General features: G+C 35.7%; 1 protein-coding gene across 1 annotated transcript in view; it reads left to right on the forward strand.

Moving 5' to 3' along the window:
- ppip5k2 (diphosphoinositol pentakisphosphate kinase 2) overlaps positions 1-17,626 on the forward strand; it is a 39,237-nt gene that overhangs the window by 16,629 nt on the left and 4,982 nt on the right. Inside the window, exons 14-27 of the mRNA XM_042731969.1 lie at positions 645-663; positions 2,002-2,089; positions 2,194-2,322; positions 3,960-4,062; positions 4,264-4,405; positions 4,821-5,044; positions 5,187-5,314; positions 5,571-5,685; positions 5,799-5,906; positions 6,517-6,633; positions 7,074-7,244; positions 9,594-9,767; positions 12,192-12,264; positions 13,713-13,832. Of these exons, the coding sequence (XP_042587903.1) occupies positions 645-663; positions 2,002-2,089; positions 2,194-2,322; positions 3,960-4,062; positions 4,264-4,405; positions 4,821-5,044; positions 5,187-5,314; positions 5,571-5,685; positions 5,799-5,906; positions 6,517-6,633; positions 7,074-7,244; positions 9,594-9,767; positions 12,192-12,264; positions 13,713-13,832 (1,711 nt within the window). The remainder of the gene's footprint in view (positions 1-644; positions 664-2,001; positions 2,090-2,193; positions 2,323-3,959; positions 4,063-4,263; positions 4,406-4,820; positions 5,045-5,186; positions 5,315-5,570; positions 5,686-5,798; positions 5,907-6,516; positions 6,634-7,073; positions 7,245-9,593; positions 9,768-12,191; positions 12,265-13,712; positions 13,833-17,626) is intronic.

A 17,626-nucleotide genomic window follows, 5' to 3' on the forward strand; every position in this document is an offset into this window, starting at 1 on the left:
GCCGCTCTCTTTGGGGTGTGGTTCTGTCGTATTTATAGCCGCGATTGTCAGACTGTTTTTACTTAATTGTGTTATATCATCAGGTTGTTCTGAGCTATTGGATATGCCTTCCAGGAAGTCGGATAGATTAATAGAAGATTACTTACAAAGCGGCCGTTTGTGTTAGGAAGCATTTATTCTAGCCATATGTAGGCTCCTAGGGTGAGAATAGGTTTTTAGTTGCTACAAAACACAAATCCACAAGAAAGGCAGATGGCAGAGTTAACCAACCAGCTTTCTTTATCTGCGCCAAGGAAAACAAATGGAGGGGTCCAAAAAGAAATCTAAACGCATAGCTTGTGTTCTTCCCGTGAACTGGGGTATCTTCTCTTCTTTTATCTTTGGGTGTAGGTGTTCCTCTGTCCATTTGGCGAAAATAATTCGCAGAATGTTAGGGGGAGCAGAGCATAGTGGAAAAGCAGGTCAGTAAGCAACATGTGTGACAAGGTACACAGCTTTGCTCTGCAGCCAGTTGTCTTCGGTTACTCTTCATAAATGGTCCCGCCTTAGACCATCCAAAGGTTTCAGCACGCCGCCTTTCTCCTGGGGCCACCCACCCAGACTGAAGCAAGAGATCTCTAACTTATGACTGACGACTCCATCAGGTCATCATTGACTACAGCTGTGAGTGAAGTTCCCATAGTCTGGAGGGGGCAGAAATAAGTGGCAGTCCAAGGGATTGATGACCTTTCCTAGCCGGGCCTGCTCCTCTGTTCTGGGGGGTTTCTCCTTCCCCACATTGGCCATTTCTCTGCCACATGCTCCCTGTAAATGTTAGAAGCAGAATTCTGAGCAGTTTTAAGCTATATGAAGTCTGTACAAAAAACTAAATAATGATATCATCATCGGTTTGTCTGGTATAATTTCAACACCATCAATATCACTTCCATCATGACGGTATTAAATCTAGAGTATGATTTTTGACAATGAGTGAGGTCCCCTGAGGAATGGTAAGTTAAGTCCACAACCCCCAATAGAGTTCAGAATGTCTTATAGTCGTAACTGCTGATCCCATTGCATCTTTTTCATTATCAGCATGGATATTAAAAGCACCAACAATTAAAACTTCAGACCCAGCCAGCACTCCAATCTGGCGTAAAATCAAAGTACATTCTTTAATAAAGTCTGCATGGTGCCCTGCAGGCCTGTATACAGCAAAGCCAGCATAAACATCACAGGGGATTTATCATTAACACTTATTTCTCTGGACAATAAAAGAGTATAGCCAACACATTTCAAAACAGAGTTATACTGAAGCCCTCTAAAATAATTTCACACCGTTGTTATAAATTACAGAAAAGCAACACCCTCCCCCTTTTACCTTTTGGACACAGCTCATGTTTATAACTATAATCGTGAGGTGTAGACTCATTTAAAATAATGTAATGTAATGCTATCCAGTCCAAATTAATGCCATTTTGACTGCTGCCATGCTTCTGTTATATCCAAATATACAGCCACTTCAGTCTCCCATTTCTAACATCTTACCTTGTTTGTTCAGGTACCGCCATACTTGAATTAATCCGCAAGGTTCAGTTAACACATCTCGCCACATGGCTGCCCTAAGCCATCAAGTGAAAGAGGAAGGTAAGGATCGGTCTTTGCATACTATCTTATGGCGGCTTATGATTGATTTTTCTAGCGCTGTTTTCTGTAGGCATTCCTAGGTCTGCTTTTCTATGGTTCTGCGTAAAGTGCAAGATCATTTTGTGTGTTTTTATACAGTTGTTGATGTACTGTAGCGAGACACCTTTTCCTGCCAGATGGTAATAAAGTACAGTGAAAGCAAAAATTAAAGAGGTTGTTTAGTGCAGTCTTGTGTGAACAGATTTCCTAAAATCTAACCCATTGTTTTTACTGTAGATTTTTTCTGATAAAAAGCGTACTTACTTTCACTGTACAAGGGGTCATGAAACCTACCCCTCTGTCTATTTTAGCTCTCCTCCATTATTCACCCCCCAGATTTCCTGGAAAAAGGCAATGGGACATTGAAAAAAAAGTGGGATGTCTTGGTGAGATCAAAAGTGTGCAGTAAAGCTGTCATTGCAAAGTGGGATGTGTGGAGGCAAAAGATCTGGGTGTGGATTTGTGTATTGCTTTTTGATTTTTATTGTTTGTGTGTGAATTGTTATGGATGTGTGTGCTTTTGTCCAGATGTGCGGAGGGACGACCCGTGGTTATGATTTTGGTTTTGAAGTGGGGTGGAGAGCTGACTCCCGCAGGCAGGGTTCAGGCTGAAGAGCTTGGCCGGGCCTTTAGGTGTATGGTACCCTGGAGGACAAGGTACTTTACTCTCATCACTGTTCTCATTTATTGTCTTGTATGTCTGCCTTGTAAAAAGTTATATTTAAAAATACATTTATTTTGTCGCTATGTACTGCCCAACCCATTACTATATTTACTGAGAGCATCGCTTGAGACTAACTGATACAAGAAGGAGCACTACTTGTGCACAATGGGCATTTCTTAATATTGCTTCCAAAATGTGTTTAAAAGTCACTATTGATTAGGATTGTATGGTCTTTGAATAATGCTGATCTTTAATTGTAAGATATTTAAAGTGTATACCTGAAGTATACTTGCAATAGTTCCACTTTAGCACAATCAAATATACTTCAGGTTATGTTTAGTTGACTTCAGCACTGCTTCTCTGCACAATTAAAGTGCATTAAGAAATGAACAAAAATTAGTTGTTCTGTTCTTAAGCATTACCAAAATTACAATTATTGCAGGGTATTTTATTATACATAAATATATAAAAAAGTAAATGTATTTGTAGATAGTTTAGTATAGAAATGAATGCATTCTCAAATACATTTGAGTATATTTATTACTTTTCTTCTACCAGGGGTGCTCCATACATTCTCTTTTATTACTTTCTTTTTGGTCCCAGGTGATTACTACTTTGGTTTCCCCGGCCGTGGCCTTCTCCGCTCAAGCAGTATTAAAAGTACATACAGGCATGACCTGAAGATATACGCCTCTCTGATGAAGGACGCTGTCAGATGACTCATGCAGCGCTTAAGCAAAGAAAGCATGACCACCTTATTTTTCTCTCTCTCCATAATTGGCCTATGAATAAAAAGATTGCTATCAAAGTAATTTTATTAAAACTAAAGTTGTGAGCTTATGGAAGTCCCCCCCTTTTAGCCGCTTTATACAATGTAGATTGCTTCCAAAGCAGCTTCTAGGAAACAGATTCAGTGGGGATGCCAATCCCATCAGATATGACACAAATTCAGATGCTAAGCTTATCTCTAAGCTATTCTAAAAAGACAAGATTGACATTATGGGGTTCATTAAAGGTGAAGATTATCAAATTATGATACCAGTTCAGTTCAGCTATAACTGAGGTCTAAAGTTGAAGACGTTTTTTTTATTTTTTTTTCAAGTTTATTCAGTGTTGATTTAGTTCAGTTCAATAACAGTGTCCATGCTGCAAATTTTGATGATTATGAAACTAATTTGATTTATCTATAGAGCAGCTCTACTTGAAGACGACAATAGCGTCTTCCACCTCAATTCTTCAGTTTTTTTATATACAGCTAATGTGTTCCTTTATTAATGAAAAAATAGTTTGGCAATTTAGGAGGGTTTTTGAAACTTTTTAATGCGTTACTGAGAGAGGGTGCAAGGGAACTTCTTTTTGAAACTTTTAATTTTCTTTTAAAGCATGTTAAAAGCATAACTGTTTTAAATATTTAAATCTCGATACTTTTTTTAAAAATTGAATTTCTTTTTGACAGCCCTATAGTTTTATTATTATTTAATAGTAATAATTATATATATATATATATATATATATATATATATATATATATATATATATATATATATATATATATATATATATATATATATATATATATATATATATATATATATATTAACATTGCAAATATTTTATATTATATTTAAAGGGGAATGGGCTGCTGGACAAGCAGCTGCCAGCAGAAAGTCAAAGCACGCCTTCATGACATCCTGCAGAAGGACAGAGACTTCACGCCAGAAGACTACGAGAAGGTACAATCAGATACTTTTTGCTGAACCTTGTTTAAAGAATTGGTCACTGTGTTGTTCATCTCTGCTTTTGGGAGCTATAATTTAAAAGGGATTTTTCATTAGACCATTGAATTAAAAACTGAGCTATTTCAGAAATGTCCCCCTATTTTATCAGATTTTTTTTTTGTCATTGTGAGTGCTGATGTTTTATTTTTGGACCAGCTGGCGCCCACCTCCAGCACTTCTCTGGTGAAGTCCATGCAGATGATTAAAAACCCCGTGAAGACGTGTGATAAGGTGTACTCCCTCATCCAGAACCTGACGCTGCAGATCCGCCAGAGGATGGAAGACCCCAAATCAGCAGGTAGACATGATGGTAAATGTTGTGCATGTACACTATTAAAGCATTAAACCAAATACATTTACAACGTGCATATAAACAAAATTCCATGAATGAACTCTTACTGGGTCAATACAGATATGTTCATTTGTTTAACAAGCTATTTGACCTTTTTTATTGCATAAAACTTTCTTTATTTTTCTTTAAATGTGTGAATCCAACATAAATACAAATAAGAGATTTCTCAAGACAAATCATTTCATCCTTACATGTTACTGACCCTCTTAAAAAGAGCGGCTATTTTGTTGCAATTTACTGAAGACGTAAATCAAATATAAATTATTCTGTGTTATGTTAGTCTTATGCTAACATAAGAGGGCTGGGTTGGCATCCAATTCAGTGCCACTTTTTTACTCTTTTCTTTTTTTAATTTTAACAGATATCCAGTTGTATCACAGTGAGACTCTTGAGCTGATGCTGCGTCGGTGGTCTAAACTCGAGAAGGATTTCAAGATGAAGAACGGCCGATACAACATCAGCAAGATCCCTGATATCTACGACTGCATCAAATATGACGTGCAGCACAACAGCTTATTAAAGCTGGACAACACCATGGAAATTTACCGGCTGTCCAAAGCACTGGCTGACATCGTCATCCCACAGGTGCCCATTTTTATTTATGTATTGCTTTTAGTCAAAGATCAGTTAAATTCATTATGAGAGCTTGTATAAATGTATGTGTCACAGTTTGTTTATTGTCTTCATGAAATATTTTTTGGTAACTGTCCTTATTTGCTCTGGTCAGGAATATGGTATTTCTCAAGCTGAGAAACTAGACATAGCCAAAGGTTACTGTACACCTCTTATTCGCAAGATCCGCTCTGACCTACAGAGGACACAAGACGATGACACTGTTAATAAACTGCATCCAGTGTAAGACATCATCTTTTTCACTCCTCATGGCAGTCGATGTTAGCAGTCTTGGCAGTTTACTTTGAAATCTTAAAAAGAAAGAGCAGGTCAGATCTTACCAAATGATTTCTATTTTTGGTGCCTAACACTTGTGTCGTAAGTTGACCCCAGAGAGATTAAATACAAACTGTAGGTCATGATGACCCCTTAAATGCATTAATATTTCAGATTTTGGGTGAAATCAAATGGTTTTTTGGGTTGATTGTTCTGTCCGCAGATATTCCAGAGGAGTCATGTCTCCAGAACGTCATGTGCGGACCAGACTTTACTTCACCAGTGAGAGCCACGTTCACTCGCTGCTGTCTATCTTGCGTTATGGAGCCCTCTGTGATGTATGCCCTGATTAATATCATCTTTTAAAGCTTGAAAGTACATTGTAATATCCTGGCTGTTGTTTTGCTGTTCTGAGATCTACTTGAATGAATTTGTTTGGCTGTATCCTCAGGAGGCCAGAGATGAGCAGTGGAAGAGAGCCATGGACTACCTCAAAATAGTCAGCGAGCTGAACTATATGACACAGATAGTCATCATGCTCTATGAAGACCCAAACAAGGTACCAGCGTGTCGCCACACATGCAGTGCTTTCACATAACACAAATCAGGGGTGAACTGCTCAGAAACGACTTCTGACTTGATATCCAAGAAATGTGTGAAATGGTATTGCTGCTATAATTCTGCACATGCAAGATCATATTTTGAGCGTGCAAAACTTGTTAACTTTTAAAATGAGTGTGCTTGTGTTGTAATTTTATAAAGCATTTCTAAGGAAGTTTTAGGTACACTTTCATAAATAAATATACTAAGACACAGTTAGTTAGTTACAACTTAATTGTAGCTTAATATAATAATTTACACAATTTCAAGAATACTAACAGAATGGAAATAAATCACATTTGTCTTGAGGCATGCATTCCTGTCACACCGAGGGTCTTTCTACACTACCATCTTCAATAAACTCTTTTGCCTTAGAAGTACTTTATTTTATTTATTAGAAGAAATCTAATTCGTTGGAAGCCACTCAGTTACTGATTAATCTATACAATAGACTAACAGTTGATTGTGGAAAAAGAAAGTTAGCTTCATATTTTATCAAATTTACTGTATATTGAGACACGTATGAAGACCCTGTTAATCGCGTGTTGATGAGGGGTTTGGATTTGTAGGACCCTTCTTCAGAGGACCGTTTCCATGTGGAGCTTCATTTCAGTCCAGGAGCTAAAGGCTGTGAAGAAGATAAAAACCTGCCGTCTGGATTTGGATATAGACCAGCATCCAGAGAGGTTTGCACTGACTAATGGTTTGTGTGTGTGTGTGTGTGTGTGTGTGTGTGTGTGTGTGTGTGTGTGTGTGTGTGTGTGTGTGTGTTTATTCTGCATATTTCATTTCTTCTTCCTGGGTTTGAGAGGAACTTGATGATTTAAAGAAAGATTCCATTGCAATTAAGAGTTGCTATGTACAGTATATAACTTTGAATGTTTTCATATGCAGTATTTCTAAGTTGCATGTTTTTGTTTTAATCTGAAATTGTCAAATCGACTCAAAGGGATAGTTCACCCCAAAAATAAACATTTTGCCATTATTTACTCACCCTCATGTCGTTCCAAAACCGTAAGACCTTCGTTCATCTTCAGAACACAAATGAAGATATTTCATTTAGTAATTAATGACAGAATTTTAATTTTCTGGTGAACTATCCCTTTAAATGTTGAATGTGTCTCAGAATGAAGGCTCCAAGAAGAAATCCCATAATGACAGTGATGAGGAGCCCGGTGGTGCTAAACGTGACGAGCCGGATCGAGCGCTTATGATGTTCCGCCCCATGGTGTCAGATCCAATCTACATCCACAGGAAGTCCCCTCTTCCCCGCTCCAAAAAGATCGGCTCTGTGGAAGTAAGTTCTTACACAGAATGTTGTCATAAAAAACTGTCTCTAAATACCTTTGTTAAATGAATCAAATTAAGTCATTCACAATTAATAACTATTCTTCTCTGATAATAGTGTTGAACATTCTTTTACATATATGCACATATATTTACATATATAGATGCTGCATATGTGTATTCTACACGTATAGAATCTGAGCTTTGACAGGGACAGCCATGAATTTAGGAGTTCAGGCTTATTTACATAGACTTCATATTTTTACAGCAAATTTAAATGAAAGAATGCTCACTATGTAGTGCGAGTCCAACAGCATAGGCAGGTGTGTGTGTGTGTGTGTATATATTATATATATAAATATAAATTCACTTATATATACCAGCGCTACAACGGTATATATGTGTATATATATATATATATATATATATATATATATATATATATATATATATACGTAGCTTCATTAGAGACATGCTGCACAGACTCTGTTACCAAGTATGCCAGACTATTTTAAATAATACTAATTAAAATGTTTGCACAGACTTATTGTATACTGCACATAAGTGATGTTTCAGTAGTTAACATTGGTTAATGCATTTGATAATATGAACTAACAATGATCCATATTTTTTTGTAGTAGTTAAAAAAAACAGATGTTATTTCATAATGCAGTAACTAATGTTAACAGATACAACTTTTAATTTCAAAAATGTATGTTAAAATTGAAATTAATATGAATTCAATTAAAGTATTGACAATTGTTAACAACTAAGACCTTATTGTAAATGAACAAATTCATATGATCAAATTTGTTTGTATGCAAAACTGATTTCAAGCATTTAAGCATAAACTTTTAAATGAAAAGGTTTTTAAGATCACAAAAAACAAATTCAGTGTTTCCAAACTTTTCACCGGTAGTGAATGTGCTGTGCGTAGCTAGAATCATATTTTTTAAAAACATCCTCTTCCATTGCTGTGACATTCACATTATGCATTGCTATGAACAAGTGCTTGCAGTTTTCATCAATTTCAGCACTTTCTCTATTAATGCGAATATGCTTTTACATGTCCTTAACTTTTAATATGCCAAAGCCTTTGCTTCACTTTCAATTCTTTCCATTTGAATTTGTTTTTAGTAATCAATTTGACATTTCTATATTTTGGTTTCTTCAGTTTTTTCATGTATTTAATTTTAAAGTATCTACAATTACTGAAAATGGGTGGAAAATAGCACTTTGTTGCTCTGGGTGTGTTGTACAACTATAGGCTAGAATTACATATTGCACTATAGTTGATGTTTTTGTCCTCAAACTTTACAAATAATTTTCATGATATTTTTTTTCTAGCTCTATATCACTCAAAGTTACAGTGAAAATCCACAGTGTTGCACTGAATATCCAAATAATCAGAGCCCTAGCTTCTGTAATAACGGGAAAATAATTTAGAACGGTCATTATACCATGGTCTGTCGGAATACTCTAATCTGATTGGCTGGAATGTGTGTTGGAACAGTAGTTCCAGTCATTTTAATCACTGTTCTAAATGAATGCGCTACCTTCGTTGAAGCACACGGACACAGACAGTCACTCACGCACAGAAGCATTCAGGAGCTATGACTTAAATATAATTTGTCAGGTGGATCTTTAACTCCATGTCGTGCATTATAATAATTTTATGCATACCTAGCCATGAATTATCCCTTATTTAATGAGATGTAAAAAAAAAAAAAAAAAAAAGTTGAAAAGTGATGGATTTGATCAGAATTGAGTTTAAAATACAGAAGTTACAATGCAATTAAATTGAAGGACTATTTTACCCAAAAATGAAAGTTCCGTCATCATTCTGTCTCATGCCGTTCCAGACCTTTCGAACACAAAGATATTCTAAATATAAAAAAAGAATATCAATAAAAGTAATAGTTCGCCCAAAATTGAAACGCATCTTGTTCTCATTCTATGACATGTTGGAATTACTGTACAGTGTGACATGAAGATTATAACATCCTGCTGTATTAATGTCAGACAATATTGTTTCAAGCATTCAGTTTTCATTCAGCTCAGCTAGCAGCCTTGTAGCGTGTATGTAATACCTTGGTCTTTCATATTTCAGTTCAAAGCTTCTCTCACCACAAATGTGTATTATTTGAAAAACTGCCACCGTCTCTTATTTGTTTTCTTTTTTTAGTCTCCATTGCAGAAAGACTTTCTCAAGACGCCTGCTGGCAAAGTATGAGCACACTTAGCTGTGTTTGTCTTCTGTTGAGCCGAAGGGCTTGGTGGTGAATGTTGGTGGAGTCGTATCCGGACTGTTGTTAACGCTGCATGACTGTGCTGTTTCTGCCCCCTGTCTCACTTCCAGGAAGAGAGCCCCCTGAGTGTGTCTAGCCCTGACTCTATAGGTACCTGGATTCATTACACCTGTGGTGTTGGTACTGGGCGTCGAAGACGCAGATCAGGGGACCAAATAACTTCCTCCCCAGTCTCCCCCAAATCACTGGCTTTCACATCCAGTATTTTTGGCTCATGGCAACAGGTTTTTACCAATTTAATTCATTCTTCACACCAACCATTAACGTATTGTTCATTCACACTCAAGATCTTGGGGGCGGTCAGCAAGGACACCTAATCAGCAGATGAATTAAAAGAGAGCACTATTACCTCCTTCATTATGTGTTTTGTTGATATTTAATGCACTGGTTTGTGTTCTGGAAAGTCAGCGTTTCAGTTCGTTTTACCAGTTTTGGTCTAGTTACATTGATTTTGAAGAAGATCATCATCATGTTTCACATAAATCATGTTTTTGTGGTAAACATATGAAAACTAACTTCTTTAAAATATCTCCATTTACTGTGATTGCTACTAAATTTCGTATTCCTTATTTAGACAGAAATATCCATTAACATGGCTGAACACTCAGGCTTTGTTTTTGCAGACCAGTGTGTTTAGCTCTCAGTTTAGCTTTAAAGTCGACATGAAATCAAAATTTGCAACAAAAAAAAAATAAAAAAAATAATAATAATAAATAAATGTATATATTTTTTTTAGATATTGTTATGGGCAGTTCAGTCTTCGTATCAACATTCTTGCCAATAGTTAATTGTTAATAAATAGTTCATTACATTTAGTATTAGTGCATCTTGATGGATGAACTCAAGTCTTGCCCCACACTTTTTTTTTTCTCATTGAATGTCCTCAGAAATACATAATTTTTAGAAAGTAAAATGGGTTACAAATGCCATTTCAGGTTGACGTTATATTCTGTTTTAAATGATTTTTTACAAAATTTGTGAGTTATGTATACTAATGTTACTATTATTATTTATGAGACTGATTGAATCTAACCTGAATGTCATACCATGTAGAAAAAAATATATAGATTTTTATGTATTACAATTACTTTTTTGCTATGATAAAAGATACTCTTGATCTTTGCTGCTCCTTCAGACCATAAGCTAAAAATCTCATGATAAGTCTTCAGTATTTTATTGTTCTCTCTCTTAATCCATGTTTAACTCTCAACTCTTTTCATTCATCTGCTGTGCCATTAGTTGTCCTTTGCATCCTGCTCCATTTCAGTGACAAAACTTGATTTGACCTCTGGGCTGCTGTGGGATATGTGTCATTGATATCATGTTTGTATCGGGTGGATTTTGCTTGTCACTCATCTCTTCCAGGACAGAAGTTTGTCTCTGCTTTGGCACCTTTTAATATTCATGCAGCCAGATCTTCATTTCTTGTTTTCACAGTTCATTAGGAAGCTCTTAGCAAGAGTATAAATCAAAGACTTTTTTTATGGTGTTAACCATTTAGTGAGCATCACTCTTTTATGTTTTACAATAATTATAACCCACATGTTATAATTATGCTTGTGTCTTTGTTTTGCAAGATATTATTGCTTGGTCAGGTTGTTCCATGTCAGTTTTCCTGTCATTGTTACACAACATTATAACAAAGTGGGAACCTCGGTCAAGTACTTACACAGTAGAAGATGTGGCACAGATGAACTCAAGTTTTCAACTAAATATAGTGGCCCCAAAAATAATTCAGACACTTTAGTCACATTTAAAAATGTCACTGTTATTTAAGAAAAAAAAAATCAAATCAAAGCACATTTCCGTCACTTTTAGTAGATATACAATCAATTCCCTTCAAGAGTATTATAAGAGTAACTGTAGATAGTTCAGCACTTTAACCCTAGACGTGTTCCTACCAGAAAAAAAATTACATACTTGCTCTTTATTTCAAATACTTTTTATGAAGTGTGTTATCTTTTCAGATAGATTGAAATTGCTTTGATTTATGACATTAAGACCGATTTTATGTGTGCCTTGAGTGAATTTTTGTTGCCACTGTCTCCACTGACAATCCTTTTAGTTGAGAACTTGGCTGAATCTGTGACTTGAACTGTTAGGGTTTATGGAAAACCAAGACTGATGTAGGCCTCCGGTAAAACCTGTTCAGACATGAAGGATGGCATTGAGACCACTGAGCTGTTTATTGTCCAGTAACCCTCTTCCTGTGCCAAGGATAACCTCTTTTTCCCCCCCAAAGTAGATTTCATAGTTTTGCATGAAACTGAAATGAACAGAGAAAAATAACCGGGCTGTTTCCTGCTCTGTTGGGTTCTACATGAATGCGAATGCATATGAAATATGATTTGTTCAGTTATACTCTATGAACTGTTGCCATGTTTGTCCTCATACCCTTCTGCATTCCTGATCTCATTTCCTGTTTCTGATATGGAATGGAGTCTGTGTGGCAATGCTTAACGCATGGTCCATTTCTGTTTCTTCATGCTGTTTTTTTATTTTGTTTTTGGGTGTATAGGCCTGTGAACTCACATATTTACAGTGCTGCTTATTAACATCTGTCTATCTGGAATACACCTACTTTTCAAAGATGAATAAAGGCTGGCGTTTTGTTAAGTAGTTATGGTTGTCTGCATGTGCTCTTTCAGGTTCTGTCAGAGAACAACAGCCACAGCAGACCCAGCAGACTGCACCCGGATCACAAGCTCACACCTGGAATAGGTAAGATGTCACATGTTATAATAAAAAGCTGTTCGATGTTCATTATGGAGGAGCTCTGACGTACTGTCCTGGTCCTACCTGTGTCCAAATAATGTTTTGCCGTTCCATTTCTAATCTGTGTTGTGTGTGATGTTGGTGTGGCTGCTCTCTCTTGATTCTTTCAAACTTGATGACCAATTAATTTGGGTCTGAATGAGAGCTGAGTGTGTAATACTATCTGTGAGCTTTACTCTGAAACACACTGTTCTAAGATTTTTGCCACACAGCTGACTAATACAGTGCTGACTCTCATATATGCTTGTAATGTCCTTTGTGTGTTTGTAGGCTCTATATACACAAACACTCATGGTTTGAAGCATATACTTTTTCCTTACTGTGTATTATACATATCTGTAGAAGGATAGGTGACATGAAATACAATTGGATGTCCTGCGGTGTGACATGCTATAGCCTGTGTATTTTTATTATTTTATGGGTCATAATAGCAATTAATTGTATTATTTTTGTATTCATAAAACATTATAATAATTTGTCATACTGCAGGACAGTTTAAAAGCAGTGAAGGCAAAAGGTGACCATTTACTTGATCTAAGATACTTGTCTTTATATATTCACTTTGCTTTATATATTCATATACATTTAAAACAGAAATTTGGATGTTGTTTGGAGAGGGAAAGTAGCCAAGAAAGAATGTCTTTTGTGTGACAAGTCCTCACAAAGTTAGTGACAATCTTTCAAACAGCTAAGAGCTTGTGTGATGTAGTTTTTACTTTATGATGTGACATAAAGGAGTTTTCATGTTTTACTATTCACAGCACGAGGGACACTTCAAAGTGGTGAACATTTGCATAAATACTATAAACATTGCCACCTGAGAAAGTTTTTATTTTTTTATTAATTTGTTTTGGCAGCTGTTAAAAAAAATGTGTGTGTACCTAAAAGCAAAATACATTCTGGTCTTTCACTGCAAAATGTTTTCTGTCAATACAGGTTAATTAGATTCAATACAGATTAATACTAATTGTTAAAATGCAACTATATGACACTTATGGAACAGAATGATGAAATATATCACATAATAATTATAATAATTGTTGTGTGCATTGGGTAATGCAGTACAGCAGTAAATATGATTTTAGGAGGGTGTAGTGTATTACACATTCATTTAGTCAGTAATTGCTTGATATGTCACATCATGTGACCCTAAAGCCTTAGTTATAGGTCAGTGAGTGTTATTAATTTTTTCCTCTAGAAGTGAGGACCTCTGAAGATCAGTTTGCCTTACTAGGTTGCCATGACAAAAGACATTACTGTCATTATGGGATGCTTTCAGTGAGGCTGCACTACTCATTCTGTGGCAAGAATCTTCTAGAAAGCATGCTGCATGCATTGCGAGGTGTGTCTCTGAACACCCGATTGCTGTATGTATCTTCTCTAACTCTCATCAGGGTCTCATTGCGCTGGCTTGTTTAGCACCATGGTGCTGGGTGGCTCCTCCAGTGCACCTAACCTACAAGATTACGCTCACGCACACCGTAAAAAGCTGACCTCCTCTGGCTTCTTAGATGGTATGTGCAAACACGCACGCACACCTTCTAATGGTGAATCCCCATCCCTGTTTTAAGGAGTCCTGGAGTCTCATCTGTGTTTTCAGTGTGAAGCTACCGAGTCGTTCTCATTTGTTGTTGCGTAGCCAGTGTGTCTGCCCTGAAAGATCTGTTACAAAAACCTCAGGATCTTTTTTGGATCCTGCACCTCATATGTTTTGCAAGAAATTTATGCTATGATCCATACATAGTGTAAGTTTCATGAAAAAAAAATTTATGTTTTGATGTATATGTAGTGTATGTTTGATGATTGAAAAATTTTTTTTTTTTTTTGTCCTTTTTCTCTATAAAATCTTTTAGCAATCATAATAAATTATATATCATTTGAAAGCTTCCTGCCTTACCATGGAAATGGTCCTTTAAAATCTTATGGCGGTCTCCTCCCCCTTAGTGGGCAGTGTCAAGTGTCATATTACAAAAAGCATTACGGTCTTTTAGAATCAAAACTTTTTATAATCTTGGCAACAAACGTATCATTGGAAAGGTCTGAGTCTCAGGATTCCGTATTTGGTGGTTATTTTGAGTATTGAAGTAAAATTGACAGAGAAATCTAGGGAAAAATTCATTAAACAAGATGCAAAGGAGTTTTTTCATATCAACTTCAAATTTGGAACATAACTTATTTAGACACAAGGCTTTAATTTTATATCAATTTTAGAGTAAAACCTGTTATGTAAAATATTTATAATAAATAAAATAAAATAAAATTAATATAGAGTATTTTATTTACAGTACATTTAAACTTTTATAACTTTTTGATACTTTAATTTTTTGAAAAAATTCCACTTTTGCCAAAATCTGCTAATTTTCTTCTATAGGTCTATATTTCAAAGTGTTTATAAAATACAACAATTTAAGTTTGGATAGTGCACTTTAATGCCGATTTTAAAACCACTGTAAACATCTGCTATACCCCACACTATATTCTACACTGCAAACAGCATATGTTGGTAGTCAGTCTATAAAACTTCATGTATGGATACCAAGAAACTTAGCTTTAGTTTTCATAGCTTTCCCTACAGCAGCTATTTTCATGTTTTCATGTAACTTCAATTATTTAAGAGTAACTGAATAACAAACATTTCATTCGAGTCCACCAAAAAAGCTATATATCTTAATATAAATAACTATAAGCTCTATTCAGATACACTGTGTAGTTATGAAAATGTAACTAAATTAAGTACAACCACTAAAATTAGAAATGAATGAATGAAAATTATTTTACTCATCCTCATTTCACTCCAACTCATAGTTCGTCTTCGCAGTACACAATTGTTTTTTAATGAATCCTGAGATATTTCACTGAAGGCCATGCGACCAAAACTTTGATTTGCGTTGAGTCTGAAACATGGAAAACATGGTGAATGTAATCCGAATGAAACAAAAGTCTTACACTTTATATGATGAACAGATTTAATTTAGACTTTAACTTTCAGTCATAATTTGGTGACATTAATTAGTAAATGTTTTTTTTTGTTTTGTTTTAGTTCATTACAGTGCATATAGTGCAGTTTTATATAATTTGTTGATCTGCCTGTTGTTGAAAATGATTGACTGAAACTAAAGATCTACAGCAGAAACTAAAATTCAAAATGACAGTTTTCCTTTTTATTATTATTATTATTCAAGTACACAATGGTAGTATTCTGGGTTTACGGTATTTCCCTTTTCCACGCCTGCACCATCATTTAATACAGACTTGACACAAACATCCTATGATAAATCATAGAGGCCAGAAATCTCCCGGCAAGTCGATCCCCACAGCTCTGAATTAAAGTTGAGTTTGAACAGATTTATGTATGGATATTTTGTCAACATTGAATGAAATATTGAAAAAGAAAAACAGTTAGTTGATCTTCTTTGGTAACATTGATTTCTCTTATACAATTCTATTTCTTTTAGTAATAAACTTGCCTGAATAAGACAGACAGGTCTGTATAGTTCACAATATCTGGATCAGTGAAAGAGGCAGACAGTATCTTCTTATCTAAGAGGCTAGTTTCTGTTCTGGTAACATGCCCAGTCAGACGTTTCCTCTTTCTGTGAAAAGCCGAGAACCTCATTTTAGTCACTAGTTGCAGTGTCAGTGATAGAAACCGTTGAGTGGGAAGCTATTCAGTGCAGCTATAATAATGCAACAAGTGACTAACTTTGTAGCTTGAAGTCTGAGGAGAATTTGAACTTAACATACCTTTTATGTCCTGATTGTGTGTTTTTTTTTAATGTGAAATGTGGAAAAATGATTTTGTGTAAATCTGAGATTCCATGGCTAATTAGTGTTGTGAATCAAGACTGTTGTAGATGTGTTCATGGAGCAGCAGTGCTGCTGTGGATCAGAAAAGAAAGCATAGCGACAATGATATCACTTAACCTTAGAATGCATGATTTAAAAAACCTACATGAATGCATAATGGGGGCAAAATAAGCAGTTTTTCTTCTTCTATGAATCTTGTTTTTATCTTTTAGTGTAATTAAGTCATTTAATAATGTGATTATACACAAAAGCATAAATATTTATTGATAATGTTCAGTTGTTCATTTCCTACATACCATACCAAAAATACAATTACTTGTAGAAAACATGTATTTATATGAGAGATTAATCTACTAGCAACTTCAGCAGATTATATAACGGATCCTTGCAGATGCGGCCAGCACGTTATACTGATCTTCACACAAGACACCGAAATTATTTGAAAACATCCTCGGGGCTCCATCACCTTTTCAAAAATGATGCCAGCAGGACCTCAATCAAATACATTTCCAATGCATAAATCAGTGTTGATCAGTCTACATGTGTTTGCAATGAGTAAATCAGTGTTGTTCATTTTAAATGTGTATATAGGTGTTGATCATTTTTGTTTGTTTGTGGGACTTCTGCTGCATGGCCAGTACATTGCCGTGCTGAACCTAGAGAGTCACGATGGGGGAAATGGGGTCTTCTTTATGGGATGCCACTGGGTGTTTGTGTGTTTTAATCCAAGATCCAATGGCAGTGTAACAAACCCTTTACCGTGGCGGCCAGAGAGGGGCCCTGCCATAACATCAAGGGCCTAATGTAACGCTGTTTGCATTTACATCTTGCACATAGATTTCCACCTTTCTGCCTTTTACTCCGTTTAATGGCCTGAGACCAGTACCAGTCAAAAGTTTGAACATGCCTGTTCCTTATAGTTTTAAATTAACATTCACTCAGATGTGTCCAGATTTTGACTGATATGAAATATGAAATTTTTAAAGCCAAACTTTTAAGTAATCCACAGAGTGTAAATCAACTCTGTGTAGTAGTAGTAGTAGTCAAAATTCGATATGAATATATTTTGTTTGAATTTTAATTTGCAAAAATAAAAAAATCACACTCTATCTCAGTGGTTTTCAGTCCTGGTCACTGGGGACCCACAGCATTTTTGTTCTTTAAGTGGCACCTGAGGAATCTTCTGGTGACTGAATCAGGTGTGAGATACACAGCATGTGCTGTTGGTTCTCAGGACCAGAACTGAAAGCTACTGCTCTATCGTGTCAAATTAAACCCCATTATGCATTCTAGGGTTAATATGGAGTGTTTTCTTGAACAGAAGGGAAAGCTTTCATATTGAAAAGAGGAATGTTTTGTTTTTAATCACTATGCCTAAGGCTGTCCGAACACTTAACACAAGCACTCCTCTGCTTTTCCTCTGCGTCTTTCCTGCATGACTCTTGCCTTCTTTAGCCCTTCTTTAACCCTCTTTCTGTTAGCTGTTATACATTTCAGGTAC

This window comes from Cyprinus carpio, chromosome B10, assembly GCF_018340385.1.
Source record: "Cyprinus carpio isolate SPL01 chromosome B10, ASM1834038v1, whole genome shotgun sequence".
NCBI lineage: Eukaryota > Metazoa > Chordata > Actinopteri > Cypriniformes > Cyprinidae > Cyprinus > Cyprinus carpio.